At 36.2% G+C, this 18,153-nt stretch overlaps 3 protein-coding genes across 10 annotated transcripts; 1 reads left to right on the top strand and 2 right to left on the bottom strand.

The window, feature by feature from the left end:
• LOC18784850 (cyclic nucleotide-gated ion channel 1) lies at positions 372-5,142 on the bottom strand. The gene is made up of 8 exons (XM_007220167.2): positions 4,868-5,142; positions 3,902-4,039; positions 3,050-3,602; positions 2,480-2,689; positions 2,098-2,393; positions 1,856-1,967; positions 1,472-1,708; positions 372-1,279 (listed from the first exon to the last, which is right to left on the bottom strand). The coding sequence occupies exons 2-8, from the start codon at positions 3,928-3,930 to the stop codon at positions 581-583; spliced, it is 2,136 nt and encodes a 711-aa protein (XP_007220229.1). The 5' UTR covers positions 3,931-4,039; positions 4,868-5,142; the 3' UTR covers positions 372-580.
• Positions 8,608-12,701, top strand: LOC18784853 (probable protein phosphatase 2C 76). Of its 6 annotated transcripts, XM_020556138.1 has the most exons (10): positions 8,608-8,701; positions 8,786-9,006; positions 9,388-9,671; positions 9,848-9,975; positions 10,504-10,602; positions 10,864-11,022; positions 11,212-11,298; positions 11,571-11,662; positions 11,962-12,036; positions 12,258-12,701. In XM_020556138.1, the coding sequence occupies exons 3-10, from the start codon at positions 9,424-9,426 to the stop codon at positions 12,414-12,416; spliced, it is 1,047 nt and encodes a 348-aa protein (XP_020411727.1). In that variant the 5' UTR covers positions 8,608-8,701; positions 8,786-9,006; positions 9,388-9,423; the 3' UTR covers positions 12,417-12,701. The 6 variants fall into 6 exon arrangements, with proteins under 6 accessions (XP_020411727.1, XP_007218247.1, XP_020411730.1 ...); XM_007218185.2 differs by having other exon boundaries at positions 8,693-9,006; XM_020556141.1 differs by lacking the exon at positions 12,258-12,701 and adding an exon at positions 11,755-11,834 and having other exon boundaries at positions 8,693-9,006.
• On the bottom strand, positions 12,796-17,408 carry LOC18785485. 3 transcript variants are annotated; one of them, XM_020556142.1, is made up of 9 exons: positions 17,170-17,408; positions 16,444-16,568; positions 15,884-16,015; positions 15,673-15,778; positions 14,745-14,927; positions 14,050-14,212; positions 13,431-13,732; positions 13,178-13,267; positions 12,796-13,091 (listed from the first exon to the last, which is right to left on the bottom strand). In XM_020556142.1, exons 2-9 carry the CDS (start codon positions 16,456-16,458, stop codon positions 13,039-13,041), a joined length of 1,044 nt encoding a protein of 347 aa, XP_020411731.1. In that variant the 5' UTR covers positions 16,459-16,568; positions 17,170-17,408; the 3' UTR covers positions 12,796-13,038. The 3 variants fall into 3 exon arrangements, with proteins under 3 accessions (XP_020411731.1, XP_007218250.1, XP_020411732.1); XM_007218188.2 differs by having other exon boundaries at positions 16,444-16,563; XM_020556143.1 differs by lacking the exon at positions 17,170-17,408 and adding an exon at positions 16,817-17,128 and having other exon boundaries at positions 16,444-16,563.

Genomic DNA, 18,153 nt, shown 5'->3' with positions numbered 1-18,153 from the left:
ATTAATGGAGGATAATGGTAGAATAAAAAAGAGAATGAGCAAAATTGATTAAAAAGTATAAAAAAAACAAAAAGGAGTGTAAGTAGAGAAAATGGGAGTGGAGAAATCATATCTCATAATAATATAGATAAATTTTTTCATCTGAAGCATGCGGCCCAGGGGAGACAAAAGGTGGACGTGTGCTGGCGCGGAAAAATTGGAGGGCCTTAGCTCACTCGCGCATGACGCGCAGCTAAGCTATACTCGCCCAACACAAAGCAGATGCCCGGTAGTGGGCGCTGACATCACAGGAGCCATCATCTAACGCCATCGATTCGACCATTTTTTAAAATTAACGGCCAGATTTATCCAAAGCTAACAAAAATTCAAGCTTTTGTAAAACCAGGAAACAATCATGCATTGCCATATACGAAACGGATAATTTACACAACTGGTACGGATCCAACACAACAAAATGTGACACACTACAATTATGCAATTACATTTTTCTTCCTTTTTGTCCAGTTAAATGATTGCATGTTACATTTTACGCAACAAACCAAAGCTTGCACTCGATCAAAACCTCTATATACCCCCCTAATTATTGTTCTTCAGCAGTAAAATCAGGCTCCGCTGGCTTCTGAAGTAGCATGGCTGGTAATCTCTCTGGCACCCTTGCCTTCCGCGTGCCACTACGCCGTATAGTACGAAGTATATTAGCAGCAAAACGTGAGGCATAAATGGTGGCCCCAAGACTTGGGGAGCTAGCCCCAGCCTTGGCCAGTGCATCTTGCAACCTATTCTCCTCTTCCAGCAGAGAGGTTTCTAGCTTCTTTTTACAATGACGTCGCCACGCTGCTTGTATAAAACAAGCTGCCCAAGTCCTCCACTGCTGTGAGTACAACCTGAATGTGTGGCGGAGCTGCTTGCTGTGAAGCCGCCTGAATTGAGAGGCTACAAACTTCAAGTCATCTGCTTTTAAAGCAAAGGCTTCAACTTCACTAAGGGCTTGGACAGTTCTGGTCGAGATGGGAAGATTAGATGATGAGTGGGGATCAAGAGCCCATGTGAGAAGTTCTTCACCACAGAAGTCACCGGCCTTGAGATATTCAGAGTTAAAGAAACCAGTTCTTCCACCATTTGTGGTCATAGTCAAAAGCCTGCCTCGCATTATGAAGAGCATCTCATCAACTGGGTCTCCCTCCCGAACAATGTAGCTTTCCTCTGTATAGAGTACTGGCTTGAGACGATCACACATTGCATCCAGCAGTTGTTCATCCATTTTCTCAAACATTGGTACCTTAAATGCATTCAAGGACATAGTAAGAATCAATATCTAGTGGTTTGATGTAAGGATTTCAAAAATGAATAAGACCTGAAGTGAACGCACTAACAAGATTGTTCATGATCACCAACAATACAATACCACCATTACTCCATTCACATACAAAGGCATACTAATTAAGAAGACAATAATGGTGGGCAAACTCACTCTCATAAGCAGAGCCAAGCAGAGATGGCGCTTTATGTCCCTTCTAAGATCCTTGGGAAGATTACATATCAAATTCTCTTCATCAACACCTCTGGTTTCTTGCCATTTATACTGTTCATACCGCCTGATGCGCTCTCTCAAATTCTCAGGGAGCAAGCGGTGGGACATCCACTGTTCCGCATCTCTCCTTTTTACTCTCATTTCCTCCAATCTCGTGGTTGTAGACTGCAAATATGTCTGTTTCAAAGAAATTAAATTTCGTCAGAACCTCAAAACATAAATAGAAATGAGGAAGTGTCAATTCCTAAAACTACACGCACAACATTAATTTAAAATATTACACCAATTCAGAACAGCTATTATCCAAACACACCAAGTACCAACCTGCATATTTCCGATGAGAAATGAAAATAACACCAAGCCAGCGATAGAAATGAAGACTGCAAAGCAGATTTCCCAAACATATGTACTGGTTCCAAGGTTTTGACCAAGCGAACTACAGAATGAAAATACCAAGGATAAATAACCAAATACCAATACTGGTTTTGAAAGTTAACTCTACTGGTTTTGAGCTCAGCATCAGATAACCCTAAGAGTGCACACTACAAGAAGTTGTATAAACACACCTTAGATTTCGTAGGCCCCACCAAAAACAGTAAAAGAATTTCTGGGGAAAATGTGTGCTTGACTCTACAATACCAGATTGAAGGGCATCAAGGAATATTCCAAAATCAAATTGTGATTTATCTTCTTCTTGTATTGGGCATGAAGAATTTAAAAAGAATTTGGTCCTATTCAAAACATTCGCAGTATCGCAGTATAAATCATCACGGGAGCATATGGTAGTATTGTTCCTACAGGCTGCTTTCCAGCATGTGGTTTCACGTTCAATGGAAACCAAGTACCAAAAGGCTCCAAGTACCTAAGAGCACAACATATTACTTGAAAATCAGAATATTCAAAGAAGGACAATTATATCGCAGTTACGCACATCATGATCAAACTTACATGACTGGCAAGCATGTAAAGGAAAAGATTAAATGCAGCTCCTGCCCAAGCAGTTTCGGTCAGTATGCCGGAAGCCCTTGTCACTTCTCTATATAGTGGATATATTCGTATAACCCTTGGCACGTACTGGAATAGAACAATAAACTTCAGCAAATTCTTTGTATTCAATGATTTAGAGCCTCCCAATTTTGGAATGAAAATTATAACCACCTGGGAATATTTCATAGATAATTATTAGTGGTCCAAGGTAAAATCAAAATATGCATAACATTCTAATTGAAACAAGACATTCACTACAATTAAGCGCACTATACACAGAATTCAAAGTATCAGATACCAGATACAATTTAGGAATAAATGCAACACCAAAACATGAGTATCCATCCTGTGCAGAGCACATAAGTGGACATTAAAATCCTGTGCAGAGAGCGTAAGGGGGATAAAGACCCTCCTCAACCTGTTATATTAGATGAGTAACCGAACACCAAATGAATGCAACTCATGATATGAAGCCCTGATCAATTCCAGTATGTGACTAATTGATTTCTGACATAGGAAGGTTAGCCTTACCTGTGGGAGTGGGAGGACTGCAAGAATGTCAATTAGGAAGTATGACGATAGATACCTCCTTGCAATAGACCAAGCATCTTCAACTAAAACACCTCTTCCAAAAACTCGAGAAGAAGGAGCAACAAATCCGGTACGAAACTGGAAAATTATGTGAACAATATAAAATATATCTGTAAATGAACGCAAAACGCTAGCTGTTATCTTCATCTTTCTGTCCAAGTCAAGGCACTTGTTCTTATCATCGATCACAGGGATGTAAAAGAACAAGGGATCAAGGGAGACGGCAATTAGACATGCCAATACAAATATCTTATTCCACTTTTGAAGGAAAGGCCCTTGTGGATCAAGAATTCTAGAACCAAAGCTTTTAGCAATAACTCCGTCAAATGAATAGGATTTCCATGACTTCTTAATCCTCTCAGAACCAGATTCCAACCCTCTTTGAAATTTCATTGACACCGAGTGGATTGTCCTTCTGAATTTTCCTGCGTGTATTTCATCATCTGGAGAATACAGCGGCTCAACCTTTTTCTCTGAGGTCCAATCCTGAAACCTGAATTTCAAAAATATATAAATAAACGAATCCAATTTAATTAACCCGTCAGAAGATTTCCAAGTATCTAACATCACATGCAAAAGTTAAACATAAGTCCAAAAAACATAATGGTGTAAAACTTGTGGTAAATACTACTTTTTTTCTTTTTCAAACGTGGTAAGTACTTTCAGAGTAAGCATAGCAGGCAAAGAAGCATCTAAAATTCTAACTTGTTTGGTTCTGGAAGCGAGAAAGTTATATGGATGCAAAACAGTGAACATGATATCACATAAGGTTAGCACCATTGTTGAACTAACCTGACGAACTTCTCTTGATGAAAATTCATGACTATAACCTGCTTTCGATAAAATCTCCAAATGGAAGTTCAACCTCTGAACGTTTGGAGAACCCAAAGAACTTCTTTATGCACCACGAAGTTCCCAAAGTCCGTCCCCCTAAAGAAAGATTCAGAGTAGTTCATGAAAGAAAAAAAAAACCAAAATCATGAGCAAAATAAACTGAACTGAAAATAGAAGCTTTCATTTTTTGTCAAATAAATCAAAGCCTCCATTTTGGGGGACAAAGAAATAAGGATTATAATTTCACAGACGGGGAAAAGGAAAATAAATAAAAAAACAAAATGGGTCCTAAAATTACTAACGAAAGGGGGAACTTTTCGGGTCGAACAGTCAAGTCTCAAAGTGCCATTTGCCACAATTCAAAAAGCAGACGTCGCACTAAAACTAAATATCTGTACCAAAACATCTTCATTTAAGGAAGAGCCCATCAAAACAGCAGGCATCCATCCATACAACATTCACAAATTCATTGTTAACACATACAAAACTACATAAATATGCAATAACACAAAAAAACAAATTTATAATCTTCATCAGAGAGGAAACTACAGAATAATTTCCCGCTTAACAATATTGTCAAATGGACCAACAGGACCTCTTACATTTCAAATTTTAAAACAAAAATAAAATCATTACAACAAACATGAGTTGGGATTGGGGAGAAAGCAAAGATATTTATATCCTAAACTTTCGAAAGACTTGGAAGTTCAATCGTATCTTCGTCCACCAAAGATCATGAACTTAAATTCAAAAGAACAAACATTCCAACAGACAAAAAAAAACAAAACCAACCTTGGGGGAAAAACTATGTCACTGAAACCAAAAAATAATTATTTGTATAAAAAAAAACCAAAAAATAATTAAGATATTGAAAATAGGAGAAAACCCAACAAAAAGAAAAAAGGATGAAGGAACATAACCTACCAAACAACGAAGTCTGAGTGATTAAACGAGCAGGTTGTCCATGGTGGAAAACTGAAAGTCCTCCCTTTGATTATCTATCAAAAACCCAGACAGCTTTTTGTGCTTGAAATTCAATCAGTTTTAGAGAGAGAGGAAGAAGGTTCGCGGAAATGTCTTGGGCAATGAGAGAGAGGGAAGGATGAGTGGGTCTCCGAGTCTGTGAGTCTGTGAGTCTGACTCAGCGTTGGCCTCGTGATTAAATTATAGGCTAAAAGTTTCGGTTTTAAGACAGACACACTCAGACAGAGAGGAAGGATAGTCCAACGAACGACGATTGGCGATTCTGATCTAGGCAAACAAAGTCTTCTGTTCTGGGGCCCACTCTGTGCTGAAGAAAACAATTTTAAAAAGAATACCATTTTATACGTTTCGCTCTCTGCGGTTACTTTTCGGTCCGGTGCGTACGCTGGCCGATGTGTGAAAAAAGTGAACTTCAACTTGTACCCGCGCACTTCCCGGGGATATAGCAGCTTTTTTTTTGCTTTTTCTTTTATTTACCTTTTTTAAGAAATCAGAATTTCCTTTTTTCGAAATTGGAAAAGAAATCCCACCTGAATTATCTGCTGTGCTCAGTCAGCTTTTGTCTTTTTGAACCCAAAATTGTTTTCTTTAGAGCATGATCACAGATGTAAAATTATTTTAGAACCCACTTGCTAAAGTTGTGGTATTTTAAAAGTATGGCGTGAGAAAGATAACGATAAGTGATGTTATTAAAAATACATTATAATAATCATTGTTTTTAGTTGGAATTATCGATAATTTGTCCAAGAGAGAGAGCCACAGACAATAACTCACAAAATGTATGAGGAAAAAAAAATAAGAATCCGTCATCGAAAACGAAAAAAAAAAGAAAAAAAAAAAGATATGTACACATGTAATGAAGTCTAAAAAGGATGTGTATGTTGCCTATTTCATAACACTAGTAGGAAAGCATCATGATGTTTCATTTGATGCGTTTGTTGTAAATAAAAAAAATTATATAAATTTTGATTAATAGATTGATAGATAGATAGTATTTTTAAATTACTGATAAAATAACAATTTTCAGATAATAAATAGACACGTATGAAATATTGTGAGCGGCAATTTGATTGTAATTGGAAATACTGGACCGTATTATATTTTTACGCCCGTGACCGTGAGTAGTACTGTGAATGAAACAGTCAACAACACCACAAAGACTCCGCCCAGGATACTCAAAAGTACCAGCCACATAATCTTTTCAGAAACCACGGGGGGGTAAAAAGTAAAAAACATAATTACGTTGTCGTAAAATAACAGTGAATGTTACATATTAGGAGGAAATTGAATTAAATTAAAGATTATTGATTAAGGAATATGACATGAAATTTTTGAAGAGGTGACGTATCGTTAGGGTAAGTTCCATTGGTTGGCTAAGGAGATTTATTACATTTGAGCCAAAAATAGTCCGGATAGGAATAGCATTTTCCCACTTATGAGAAGCCGCCATCCACTCATTTGATTTTGTTAGGTTGACTCAAGTTTTCGTTTAGAGATTTCTTTCTTGTTTGGCTAGGCTAGGAAATATGCCAAACAAGTCTAAAATTCGTTTCGAGTTTACCATCTATGCAAGTAATTAATTAACAGCTTTAACTAAGGTAATGACAGTTATATAAAGTTAGGAAATAAATGAAAGTAAACAATTTTTTTCAATAAAATAAACCATATCATCATAACTTATCTTAAAACAGGGGCTGTGATTATTAGGGCTACTATTAGTTGGTTTGAGGAACCACCAAATTTTTTTGTTAATGTTTTATTTTAAGATTTTAACTAGTAGTTTTTACGAACATTATCTTAAGGGGACGAATGGGGTTTTCTATTAGTGGCAAGGTTCTTGCTCCTGCTTGTGGTTGAGACGGTAAGGCTACTTAGTTAGACCGATGATTGAGCTCGAATATGTAGAGAAACTCGCTTAATACTCAACGACCCTGTTTTTGTACTAGTTGTTTGTTCTCATATCAATAAAATACTATCGCCTTTTTCTCCCAACAACAAAAAAAGAAAAAGAAAAAAGATGTGATTTTAATTGGGAAGGAGAAAGAGATCAGACAGGGAGGGGGGGAGTGGCAATTTTTCTTTTTTTATTTTCTTTATTTTAGTTTTCTAAGTTTTTTAGATTTTAAATGTTAAAACCATATTTTTAAAGTAATTTTTTATTTAGACCCACTTGGCATTATCTCATTGGATACGTGGCACCATATATGTGCCACATCATCAATTTTACAGAAATTTTGACAGAACCTAAACGGCAAGACCAAATTAATGTGTGAGGTGTAACATAAATGACCAATAATGCCAAAAAAAAAAACACAAAAGACCAAAGTTGATAATTTCACAAACCTCAAGGACCATTTGAGATAAAAGCTCTTTATTTCAACACAAACAAATGCACAAGTTATAATTTAACCGTAATGATACTTGAATTTATTCTTGAGTTTTATAATCAAAGATGAGAGAGAGAGAGAGAGAGAGAGAGAGAGAGAGAGAGAGAGAGAGAGAGAGAGAGAGAGAGAGAGAGAGAGAGAACGGGAGCTAGCATAAGTTTAGGAAAAAAAAAAAAAACTAAACTAAACTAACATTTATATGTTAATTTTGATGTTGTTATATTTTAAGTCGTTATATTATTATAGGGGCTTAGATGAAGCGAAATGCGGAGAAATATGTGGACTTTAAATACAGAGGCTCATAATCCCTAGTCTAGCATATATGAATAGGATTCTATTTTCCTATAAAATCAATGATTAGATGGAAATTATGTGTGGGTTGTGACTTGTTTTTGGTTGGAGAAAGCAATTTTTTTGAACATTTTATACGTCCCAATATGATGCCATTGCCACGTTTAGTGAAAAAACTTACATGTTTAGGTTGTGAATGCACTCTATCTCACATTCTGACATGTGATCCATTCATAATCAACGCATGATTTTCAAGTAAATTAAGATATAAGAGCATATGCAACCATGCTCTCTATTTTTTAGTTAAATTTAATGAAAAATATATATAAGCTATTTTAGGAGCTCTCTATAACATTTTAACTCCTATCATACTCTCCAATTTAGGGAGTTATAAATGCTATAAATTTTTTTTAATTGGTTCATCTATATATATAAAGCAAAAGGCAGAGAATGGTGAAACATTCAAAATACCAGAAAATGCCCTTTGTTAATTCAAACATTAAGAATTGAAATTATTATTTAAATGAGGATAATATGGTAAATTCATATTTTTTTAATATTAAAAAAATTAAAATTAAAAACAAAATAAGATAATAGGTCCTACTTTTATGGAACATAACTACCCTGTTATTTTTTCTTAATTCTAAAAATAAAAATAAAAAAGAAAAAGAAAACCAATTGGCACATGCGTGAGCATGTGTCAAGGGGCTAGTTTCTATTAAAAAATAGTTAGCATTAATTAAAAGATTAAAATACTCATAGTTTAGGTGAATAGTGAGCATGATTGGAGTTGTATTTTTTATATTTTTTCAATTCTCTATTAAAATTTGTCTAAGAAAGTGGTTTAGAGAGTCCATTATGTACGCTCTAACCCCAATTATAGGCAGACGCATGAAATTAAGAAAAATCGTATGTACAGTAAGATTACCAAAACGACCCCAACGTCGAATGGCGTACCCTTTTAAACGCAGAGATGAGGAACACGCGGCATCTACCATTAGCGGTCTAAAAAACTATTGTGAACGCGGGTTCACCGTATAATTGCTAAAGTGGATGCATGAAAAGCGCCACGTTGCCATCTCTCTTCGGTGGCAAGGTCTCTCTCTCTCTCTCAACTTTCGCTTAGTGTCTCACTGTATTTATCCACCTCCTGAATCTCACTCAGTCTCTCTATCTCTAGGGTTTCAGATGCTATCAGGTTTTGGAGTGAGAAACGTGTATCTTGTACATATATGCATGTACGTATGGCGCTGATTGGATTACGCTATTAGATTCGGATCCTCCACTTGCTTCAACCCGAACCGTTTCGTTTGAGCCCGGTATATTCTATCCGATCCGATCCGACTCTTTTCGGAGCTCAAACACGAAGATTTCCAGCGACAATTTTGCTATCAAATTCAAGTATTTTTCGTTAATTTCATCGCAAAATTTGATCTGATTTAGCTCTTGATCTGGTTTTCTTTGCCTGTGTGGATGCGTATGTGTTTTGCTGCCTGTAAACTTATCAATTTTTCCTGTTTGATTTTGTGAGACGCTGAGGAAAGTAATAAAAACAGGAAATGTGTATGTATGTTTCATCATTTTGTTGATTGCTTCTTAGATAAACTTTAGCTCAATGATGCTTAGGTGGTTATATATTTGTAGCAGACTCAATTTACTGGAATTTTATTTGTAAGAAGTTATTTTTGTGTGTGGACAATTTGCAAAGAAAAGGGATCATTTTGAGTTACATTGGTATCTTTTAGTGATTTTCATGTTTTTTTGCTGGGCAATTATTTACAGAAGATTTGGCACCGAAAGCCAGACGGGTCTATTTAGATGATATGCAAAATTTGCATAAGGAGTGTGATTGCTCAAGCTGGCCATATAGTAAAGTTCACAAAAGCAAGGGTGCATTTGAACAATTTTGAGAGAATTCGCAAGTGTGCCAATCCGTGGAACCGAGCATTTAGGACGAGTTTAAGGATGATGGTTGATGCAGGTGAGATGGAAAAACGGGGCTCCATTCTTGATGTGCTGCCAGACAAAAATGAAGATGGTGAATATACCAGCGGGGGTTTGAAAAGGTTTATATGGATTCTCCTTATTTGTTCCTTTTCTTTTAGGGGAAATATATGGGCAAAATCAATATTCTTATTGAGCTATAAGTAGAAGCATTTTGATACTGAATGATCTAACTATAGTAGGTGTGAAAGAAATACGATTTGGATTAACTTCGTGTTCCTTTTTGTCTCATTCACAGTGAAGGCGGAAAACTGAGTTGCGGCTATTCAAGTTTCAGGGGAAAAAGAGCAACCATGGAGGATTTTTATGACATTAAGATGTCCAAAATCGATGGGCAAACAGTCTGCCTGTTTGGAATATTCGATGGTTAGATTCTCCTTATCATCTTTATCTTAGAGAAAGGGAAAATTTATGATTACTTTAGTATAATGCTCCATGTCATTCCTTAGAAGGTGTGTGAAATGGTATCCAGAGTGTGTGGACACGTGGAATGAACTTTGGTTTTTTATTTTATTTTTTATAACATAGTTGCAACCATTTAGTGGCTGACCCCTTGGGAAATTGCAGTGGCAAAAGGTGAGCGAATCTGATAATGGTTGCCACTTTAGATGCCACGCATGGTAATTGTCCTAGGAATTGAAATAATAAAAGCTTTTTATTATTTGTGAACCACAAGAAAAAAATCATTTTATTATTTCAATCATGGAGTAGGTTGATATTACTTGCATATTTCTGAGGGTTATGAACTTATGCTAAACAAGTTCGACCTTATTCCTAGGATCTACTTGTCCTGACGCTTCAATCAAATATAAGGATTTGCCTGTTGGCTGAAGCAGAAAGTACTTTGCCTACTAGTATGATTCAGGATTTTCTAATTATTGTGTGTCTTTACAGGTCATGGTGGTTCTCGTGCTGCTGAATATTTGAAGGAGCATCTATTTGAGAATCTCGTGAAGCATCCACTATTTATTACAGACACGAAGTTAGCTATTAGTGCGTCCAAGTTCTTTGATGGCTCAAATTTGTGCAGCACTTATAATGAAGCATTAGGGCTATATGATTGTAGCATATCCCCTTTTCTGATGCAGGATCCCATACGGGTGAAAATATTTAACTTCATGTCTTTTAGGACATGAAATGTTTTACGCCCACATTTCATCAAGGTGTGGGATCCTGCATCGAACACTTTTTCACCTTGTGACATGGGTCTGTTTGGTTGTTTGGTTCTATTGGGTAACTTGGGTGAGCTTGCAGGTGAATCGTATCAACAGACGGATGCAGATTTCTTGGCTTCTGAAAGAGATACATACCGTGATGATGGTTCTACTGCTTCAACAGCAGTCTTGGTTGGTAACCATCTATATGTTGCCAATGTTGGAGATTCACGTACAATAATATCAAAGGCAGGAAGAGGTAATAATTGCATTAGGAGTAATTTAAAAGTGGTTAAAATTTTGATAGTGCTTAACTGAACTTGTCATGAAGTATATTGGACATGTTTCCAACTTTAATATGCTGAAAATGTTGTATATAGAATGTTAAGAATTTAAATACTTTGATATGCTGGATTTTTAAAGCCTTTTTTTTCCTGGTTTTTGGCAGCAATTCCTTTATCTGAGGATCACAAACCAAATCGAAGTGATGAGAGGAAGAGAATTGAAAGTGCCGGGGGTGTTGTAATGTGGGCAGGTAAGACTCTCAAGTAAAACCTCTCTAATTGAAGCATGGAAACATCATTTTCTATATGTTGGCTGTCATGATAAATTTATAGAAACAGATAATGTCTTACTCAGGTCTCACTCCCGGTGTCCTCATGTGGTGCACATTCATAATTTGATGTATGAACTTCAAAATTACTGCATTGTTTCAGTCCATCCAAACACAGATGCAGACCTGCATTTTTCATTCTTTGACTGCAATTCCATAAATTTAGTTCACCTACTTTTGTGTTATGTTCTCAGGCACTTGGAGGGTAGGAGGTGTGCTGGCTATGTCTCGGGCTTTTGGGAACCGCATGTTGAAACAATTTGTTGTCGCAGAACCTGAGATCCAGGTGACCATTGATATTCTTGTGTGATCCTGGCTTAATTACCGAGTATTTGATCTATCCATTCGGTGAATTGGTCTTTTCCTCTATCTTTCTAGTCATGGTGTAGGAGCCAAGTAGCGAATGTGGTGAACAGTAATTTGTTAGCATGTTGTATCCGAGGAGTATTGTCATGATTGTATGTGTAAGGAAGGATTATATTGGTTAAGCATATATGTATTCTCTATATATGATGGATGTGCGTAATCCATAGATTGGAAGCTAAAGAAAATAAGTTTTCATTAGTTTTTCTTTTTTCTTTTCAGGACCAAGAGGTGGATGAAGAATTTGAATTTATCGTGCTTGCTAGTGATGGGTTATGGGACGTGGTACCAAATGAGGTAAACCTACCCCTCCCTAACCGTCAATTTTGACACGTACACGTGCACCTGTCCAGTCATGCTCAGACTCTGAGATGAGCGAGTTCTGTTTTTGTACATAAACAGGTGTCTTGCCAATTGCCTGTTGCAATGATAAGATCTCGTTCTATTTGCGACTAATTTTTGGGTTTCTGGTTAAATAAACCCCAGCACCCTGCTTATCTATTTATGCCTCGTGTCAGGTTGCTGTTGAAGTGGCCCAAACAGAAGAACAACCTGAGGCAGCAGCTCGAAAGTTAACGGCGGTTGCATTTTGCCGCGGTAGTGCAGACAATATAACATGCATTGTGGTGAAGTTCCACCACGACAAAGCAGAGCCTGCCAGTGAACACCGTGTTTAGAAACTTTATATTGCATGGGTGGATTTATCAACATTTTTTAAGTAATCGATTTTTAAACTTGCACATGCAAGTGGCTGAGTGCTTTATAGAAATGAAAGCAATTTGTTTATTCATCGGTTTTGTTTCCTAATTGCTCTTGTAATGAGAAGATGGGTTTCATTCCGAACCTTCTCCTTCCAAGTCTGTATTGTATGATGCCCTATCTGCCAAGGTATTATCAGTTTGGGTATCCGAGTTTAATAAATTTAATAAATCTAATACGCATAACGATTTGTTCCCAAGGTATTTGTAGGTTGTTTCTATGAACTCTCGCTTCTCGCAAAGTTCTAGCGAGTTTTTGAAAAGATCACAGAATTTGAACGGCGCCCTCATTTGCTTATGCTTGGAAAATTATACCTATCAATTAACATCAGAATTAACATAAATTTTGTTTCTATTTTCTTTGCCGGAACAACTCGAGATTCAAAATTTACATGGAAATCAGATGTTAAATTGCTCAAAGAGTACCATATGTTCCTTGAGGATCAGGACTTTGAAGTTGATAGAGCTATCTGATCCTAAACACCAGAGAGGTCCTCCAAATACTTCCACAAGACCTCTCTCACCTTGGCGCATAAGAAGTCTACTCTGATTGAGAGCCTTGACCTGAGCCAGCGTCGGCAAAGAACTCCTCAACTGCCACAATAATGTGCAATACTTATTAGTTTTAGCTGTCTTAACACATAATATAATATGGAAGGAACCATCTAATTCAATTTTACCCATGTCATTTTGCTCTGGTGAATCAAGAACAACATCCGACTCAGGAGGCAGAAAGGGTGAACCCGAATAGTTACCCAGTGCTCCAAGATCTGTTCATGCAAACAATAAATAAATGAAAAATAACAAGAGCATGCTAACTTCAGTAACAGTCAAATACTGAAAATTTATGCAATAAAACTCTGCCTGGATATAATGGACCACTTCCCATGTTCTTCAAAATAGGATTGTGAATCAATAAAAACTGCATCTTACCTTGCAAGTTTGGCCATTCAGCAGTAGAATCAAAGAGGCCAAAATTCCAAGTAGACTGCCCCGATGATCGAAGGGTCTCCTTAGGCCATCTGGTCCCACCATCTGGTCCAATACCCAACCTTTCTAAATTTGCTAAATGAGAAGTAAATGCAGAGTCAAGCACTGATGTGTCCACACCTAGCCCTGATATTTCTGATGGAGTGAAAGGAAATTGTCCATTGGATGCCACTGATACAGGACTTGAAAGCATCTCTGTCTTGATACCACTGGCAGGGATGATAGATGGTGCATCAGCTAGGCTTCTGTCCACATCAGTCAACAAGGAGCCAAACAGTAAGGCTATATAAAGAACACATCATAAATGAAGGGGACTGTGCATGTGTTGGATTGACACACACAAACTTTATCAGATATGGATAACAGCTACCACTGGACATGAAAATCCTTCATTGAAGTTTAAATGAATGCAACAAAACATGCAAATGTTGAACATTAGCAAGAAAATTAGCAGAATAAGATTTTGAATGCGAGATTTCATTAGGAAAAATGTAGCTATCACCATACAAGATAAACCATATGGAAAGTAATGAAAAAAGTGGATATGAGATTGAAGCCTCACTCGTTACCACAGTTTAGTGGCATATGGTGGAAATGTCCTTGAGCAGGGATTCCATTTACCACATGACAACTAGATGTAGTGCCCATGTTACTAATTTGGTGATGACGGTTAGATGGAATTGGAGGCTGCTGCATGATGGGGTACCCCATAGATGAACTGTGAACTGCGCTAAATATAAACAAAAGAGAAATAAAGCATCGCTTTACAATGATATTTTTGGCATATTATTCAATTAGAAATAGCCACCAACATCCAAAGAAATCAACAACAAAACTGAGAAGAATTTTGAATACGAGAAGATACAGACCAGAAAAAAACACTTCATAATCATCAGTTATGAAGTACTTTAAATCAACTGTAGTTAAAAGCAGTCTAATTGAAAACATCTACATCCTTTTATGCGTTTTTCTTTCCCATAGATGAGAACTCATAAAAAAAAGAAAACATACAGAGATTAACCTATCATGTACTCAACAAATCAACCAAATGAGGTGTAACCAAATTAAGAGCGAATTCCCCTCAATTATTTTTCTGATTTGAAGTTGTAATTTTCTTTTTTTAACAAAGTTGGAACTCAAAAACTGATCATTGGTATTGAAAGAAAAAAAACGGAATGCAGCCTCTTTTCTTCAATAAGAATTTAGAATGCTAGAGTGTCCCTGGAACAATCAGGAAGTTCTATAAGAAGGAAATACCAGGCATGTAATGCATTCCATTTTGCATACGAGGCAATGGAACCTCTGGAGGGACTTGGTCTTTCATCAGATGGTATTGTTGCTCTAGCAAATGGTTATACAGAACAATTTGATTTTTCAGCTTTAGCCTTATGTAGTAGGCCTTGAAAAATTCTGCATTTTCTTCTTCCAATTTCTGCAGTACTAAGTTAACAAAGAAAACAAAAAAGAGGCCCATTAGAGCAGTTGGAAAAAAGATCATGATAATAAAATGTGCTCCAATTTCTGGTTTCATTGACCAAAAACAACATATGTGATTTTTCCTACCAACCTTTGGTCATGTGGTAGGATGCAGTACTTTCCTTATAATTAGCAGAATGGTGAACAACACGCCATCTATTAAGTGGAATGAATTGGAAAAAAAGAAATTACAGGAAAACTACCAAAAATGACCCCAGATAGCTAAAATGATATGTTCGCAAGAACACATATCTGAATAATGCAGTGGGGATAACAGTTAACTGGCTTCTCAATCAAATTTAGCTGTTCAAACTAAATACCTACGAGTTTCGGGTCAAATGAGTGAATGGCCTCCATTCCATGAAGAGATGAAATGAGAAGTTCTAAATCCAAAATCAAATAATAATGTCACTGTTATTATTGTAAAGACAATTAAAATCTAATGAATATCAACTAACGTGATTAGCTTTGAAACCAAGTTTATGGATTAACCTAAGGAACATCAAAGATTTTGAACTAGCAGCAATATAACTACAACGTCAAACTCTTCCTTGGCACCATTGACTAATGATACTTATGATGCATTGGGAACAATGAAAAATTATGAAGATGTCAAAGAAAAGGCAGAAGGCAGAGGTAGGCTTTATTCCCATGTATCCAGAGGAAAAAAAAAACGAAGGAAATTATGTGGAATAATATAGTGGCATACCCAAGCTCGTGAAGCCAGGCTCAATCCTAGCACGATCTAAGAGGGTATTGATGACTTCATTTCTGTTCATATACAACTGCAAACACCTCTCAATCAAATTCTGGACCTGCAACATTCATTATTGTACCAAAGCAAAATAATGTAATTAAGTTTCATCCTTTGAACAAATCATACTCAAGCTCAAACAGATATAAGTTAGAAAATGTCTTACAACTTCAATATCTTCACGTGTGATTTTTCTGCTCTTGTTGCTTGGAACCTCGGTGATGCTATTCTGTTGGTCACTCTGGGGGTCATTTGATATTTTCTTTGAGAACTGCTTTTCTGTTGACTTCTGTGGATCCTGTGAAATTCCTTTCAATTGGTGATATAAAGCCCAAAAAAGCAAACAAGACTTATGAAATAGATGTATTGCATTCAACTCATGACGTTAGCTAGAAGGAGGGGGTAAACAAATCAGTCATATGGCAAATGTCATGGCTAAATTTTTCCCCTTCTTTTGATACGTAGGCCAAAATAGAAATCACTTGTGAAAACAAACAACCAAGAGCTCTGCATACAATAACACTGGCTTATTAACATGAAAAAAGAAACCAAAACAACTTCTCCCAACTTTTTTCAATGCGAGTAACTTAAGGATCCTTGCAGCATGTCCTATTCATCCTGGTGGCCGTGGTACCATAAAGAAACTCAGGTGCTATCATTGTCTACCGGATTAACAAAGTCTCCTATGACTCACAGATTGCAAAGATAATTAAATTATGCTAAAACCTGAACCATCTTCATTTCACTTCAATGCATGTGAACTGTGCCCTTTTGTTTGATTAGAGATCTTCCCTTCAGCTTTCTTGGATGGCTAATTCAGAGAGTCCAATATAAACGAATGATGACCTGATCTATCAGAAAATGAGTACAAAAGAGGATTAAGCAACAGGAATAGCATGTTGTTCAAGCGTTTAGAAGCCAAAAATAATTTTCAAACACACTTTTTCAACTAAGCCTAGTATGTCACAAAAGAAAAGAGCATAATTTCACCAGTTCTACTCATCCATTATCTAAAAGAACTATTTTGTTTTTCGGTTGCTGAATAACTAAAAAGAACAAGAAAAATCAACCAACTGCATTAGGCGCATATAAAACTTACAATTCCTTCTCTTTTTCCCATTTATTCTTGGCACCTAAATAGAACATAAACCTCAGAAACCAACACCCAGTCATCACTTCGCCTTGACCCTTTCTTTCGTTACCAAGAAAACCCCCCACGGAAAGAAATAAAAAATAAAAAATAACATCTTGCACCCAAAGCCAATCTTGAAGCTAATTTTCTTCCTTTCTTTCCATTATTTCTTAGCAACCAAACATGACACCAAGATATCATTAAGAATTTTGAAAAGATAGCTCAAAGGAAGTATCTTGAAGCAGTAACAAACAGAGTAATAACACAGAAAACACTTAAAAGTAGGGGGGTGGGGGAGAAAGAGAAGGTTTTTGAATTACCATAAAACTAAAGGCTTTGAAGGATTGCTAGGGTTTCCGGAGGTAACAAGAAGCCAGGGTTTAATGAAACGATGGTGGCTTAGCGGAAGAAATTTAAAACCAAGTGGGAAAAAGAGTGAAATTTGTAGTTATCGCTCAGTCTCAGGTATTTGTATTCTTATAGGGGTGAAATACTTCTGTAAGCTGCTGTTGAACGTTGTACACTGCTTGTGACTGGGGATGTTCATTTTTTTGTTACAATTCTTATTCTACTTCTGTGATGCGCTTATAATATATACATCTCAAGTTCTATAAAAAAAGTTAATACTAATAATAATATATCTCAAGTTCTCAACATCAAATATTTTATGAATATATAAGTTTTAACACATTATTTTTGTCAATATTGAAAATTCAATATTTTGACTCTTCATGTCATACATATATAGGTACATGTGACTTTTACACTCATATGAATTGCCTTGAAATTTCACTATAAATAATAATAAAGCATATTAGAAAAGATAATTTGTTTTGCCCTACTATTACATATAAAATACTATGTGTACCCTCATTGCATTTAAAAATGTTACAAACTTTAGAATTAAGGATGATATGGTAGTCACGTATTTTATTAGTTCAATCAACTACGTAAAATTCAAGATTGTTTTGTTTTTGATGTTTGTAGTACGGGTATGGCGCTAAGTCTCCTCCGTTTCTTTTGGTATATCAATAAAATTTATCTCGTATCATCGAGATTCCCTCTAAACAATCCAATTATCCAACACATATCTAACTTTATATATTTTTTTTTTATAGATCTACGAAAGAGTGATTTAAATTTGGAATCTCTCTTAATTTGTTATTTTTAATTTCCTTATATAGCATACGCAATCCAACTAAGATATGGGAATGTAAACCTAATCCCAAGTTAAAATTTAACCCTAGTTAATCTTTTTTGGGTTGAAATCAGACCAATATATATACAAACAATACTAGAGGCAC

The sequence above is a fragment of the Prunus persica genome, chromosome G2 (genome assembly GCF_000346465.2).
Source record: "Prunus persica cultivar Lovell chromosome G2, Prunus_persica_NCBIv2, whole genome shotgun sequence".
NCBI classification, from domain to species: Eukaryota; Viridiplantae; Streptophyta; class Magnoliopsida; order Rosales; family Rosaceae; genus Prunus; species Prunus persica.
Note: the sequence above shows the minus strand (reverse complement) of the source record. Positions and strands in the feature narration are given on the sequence as shown.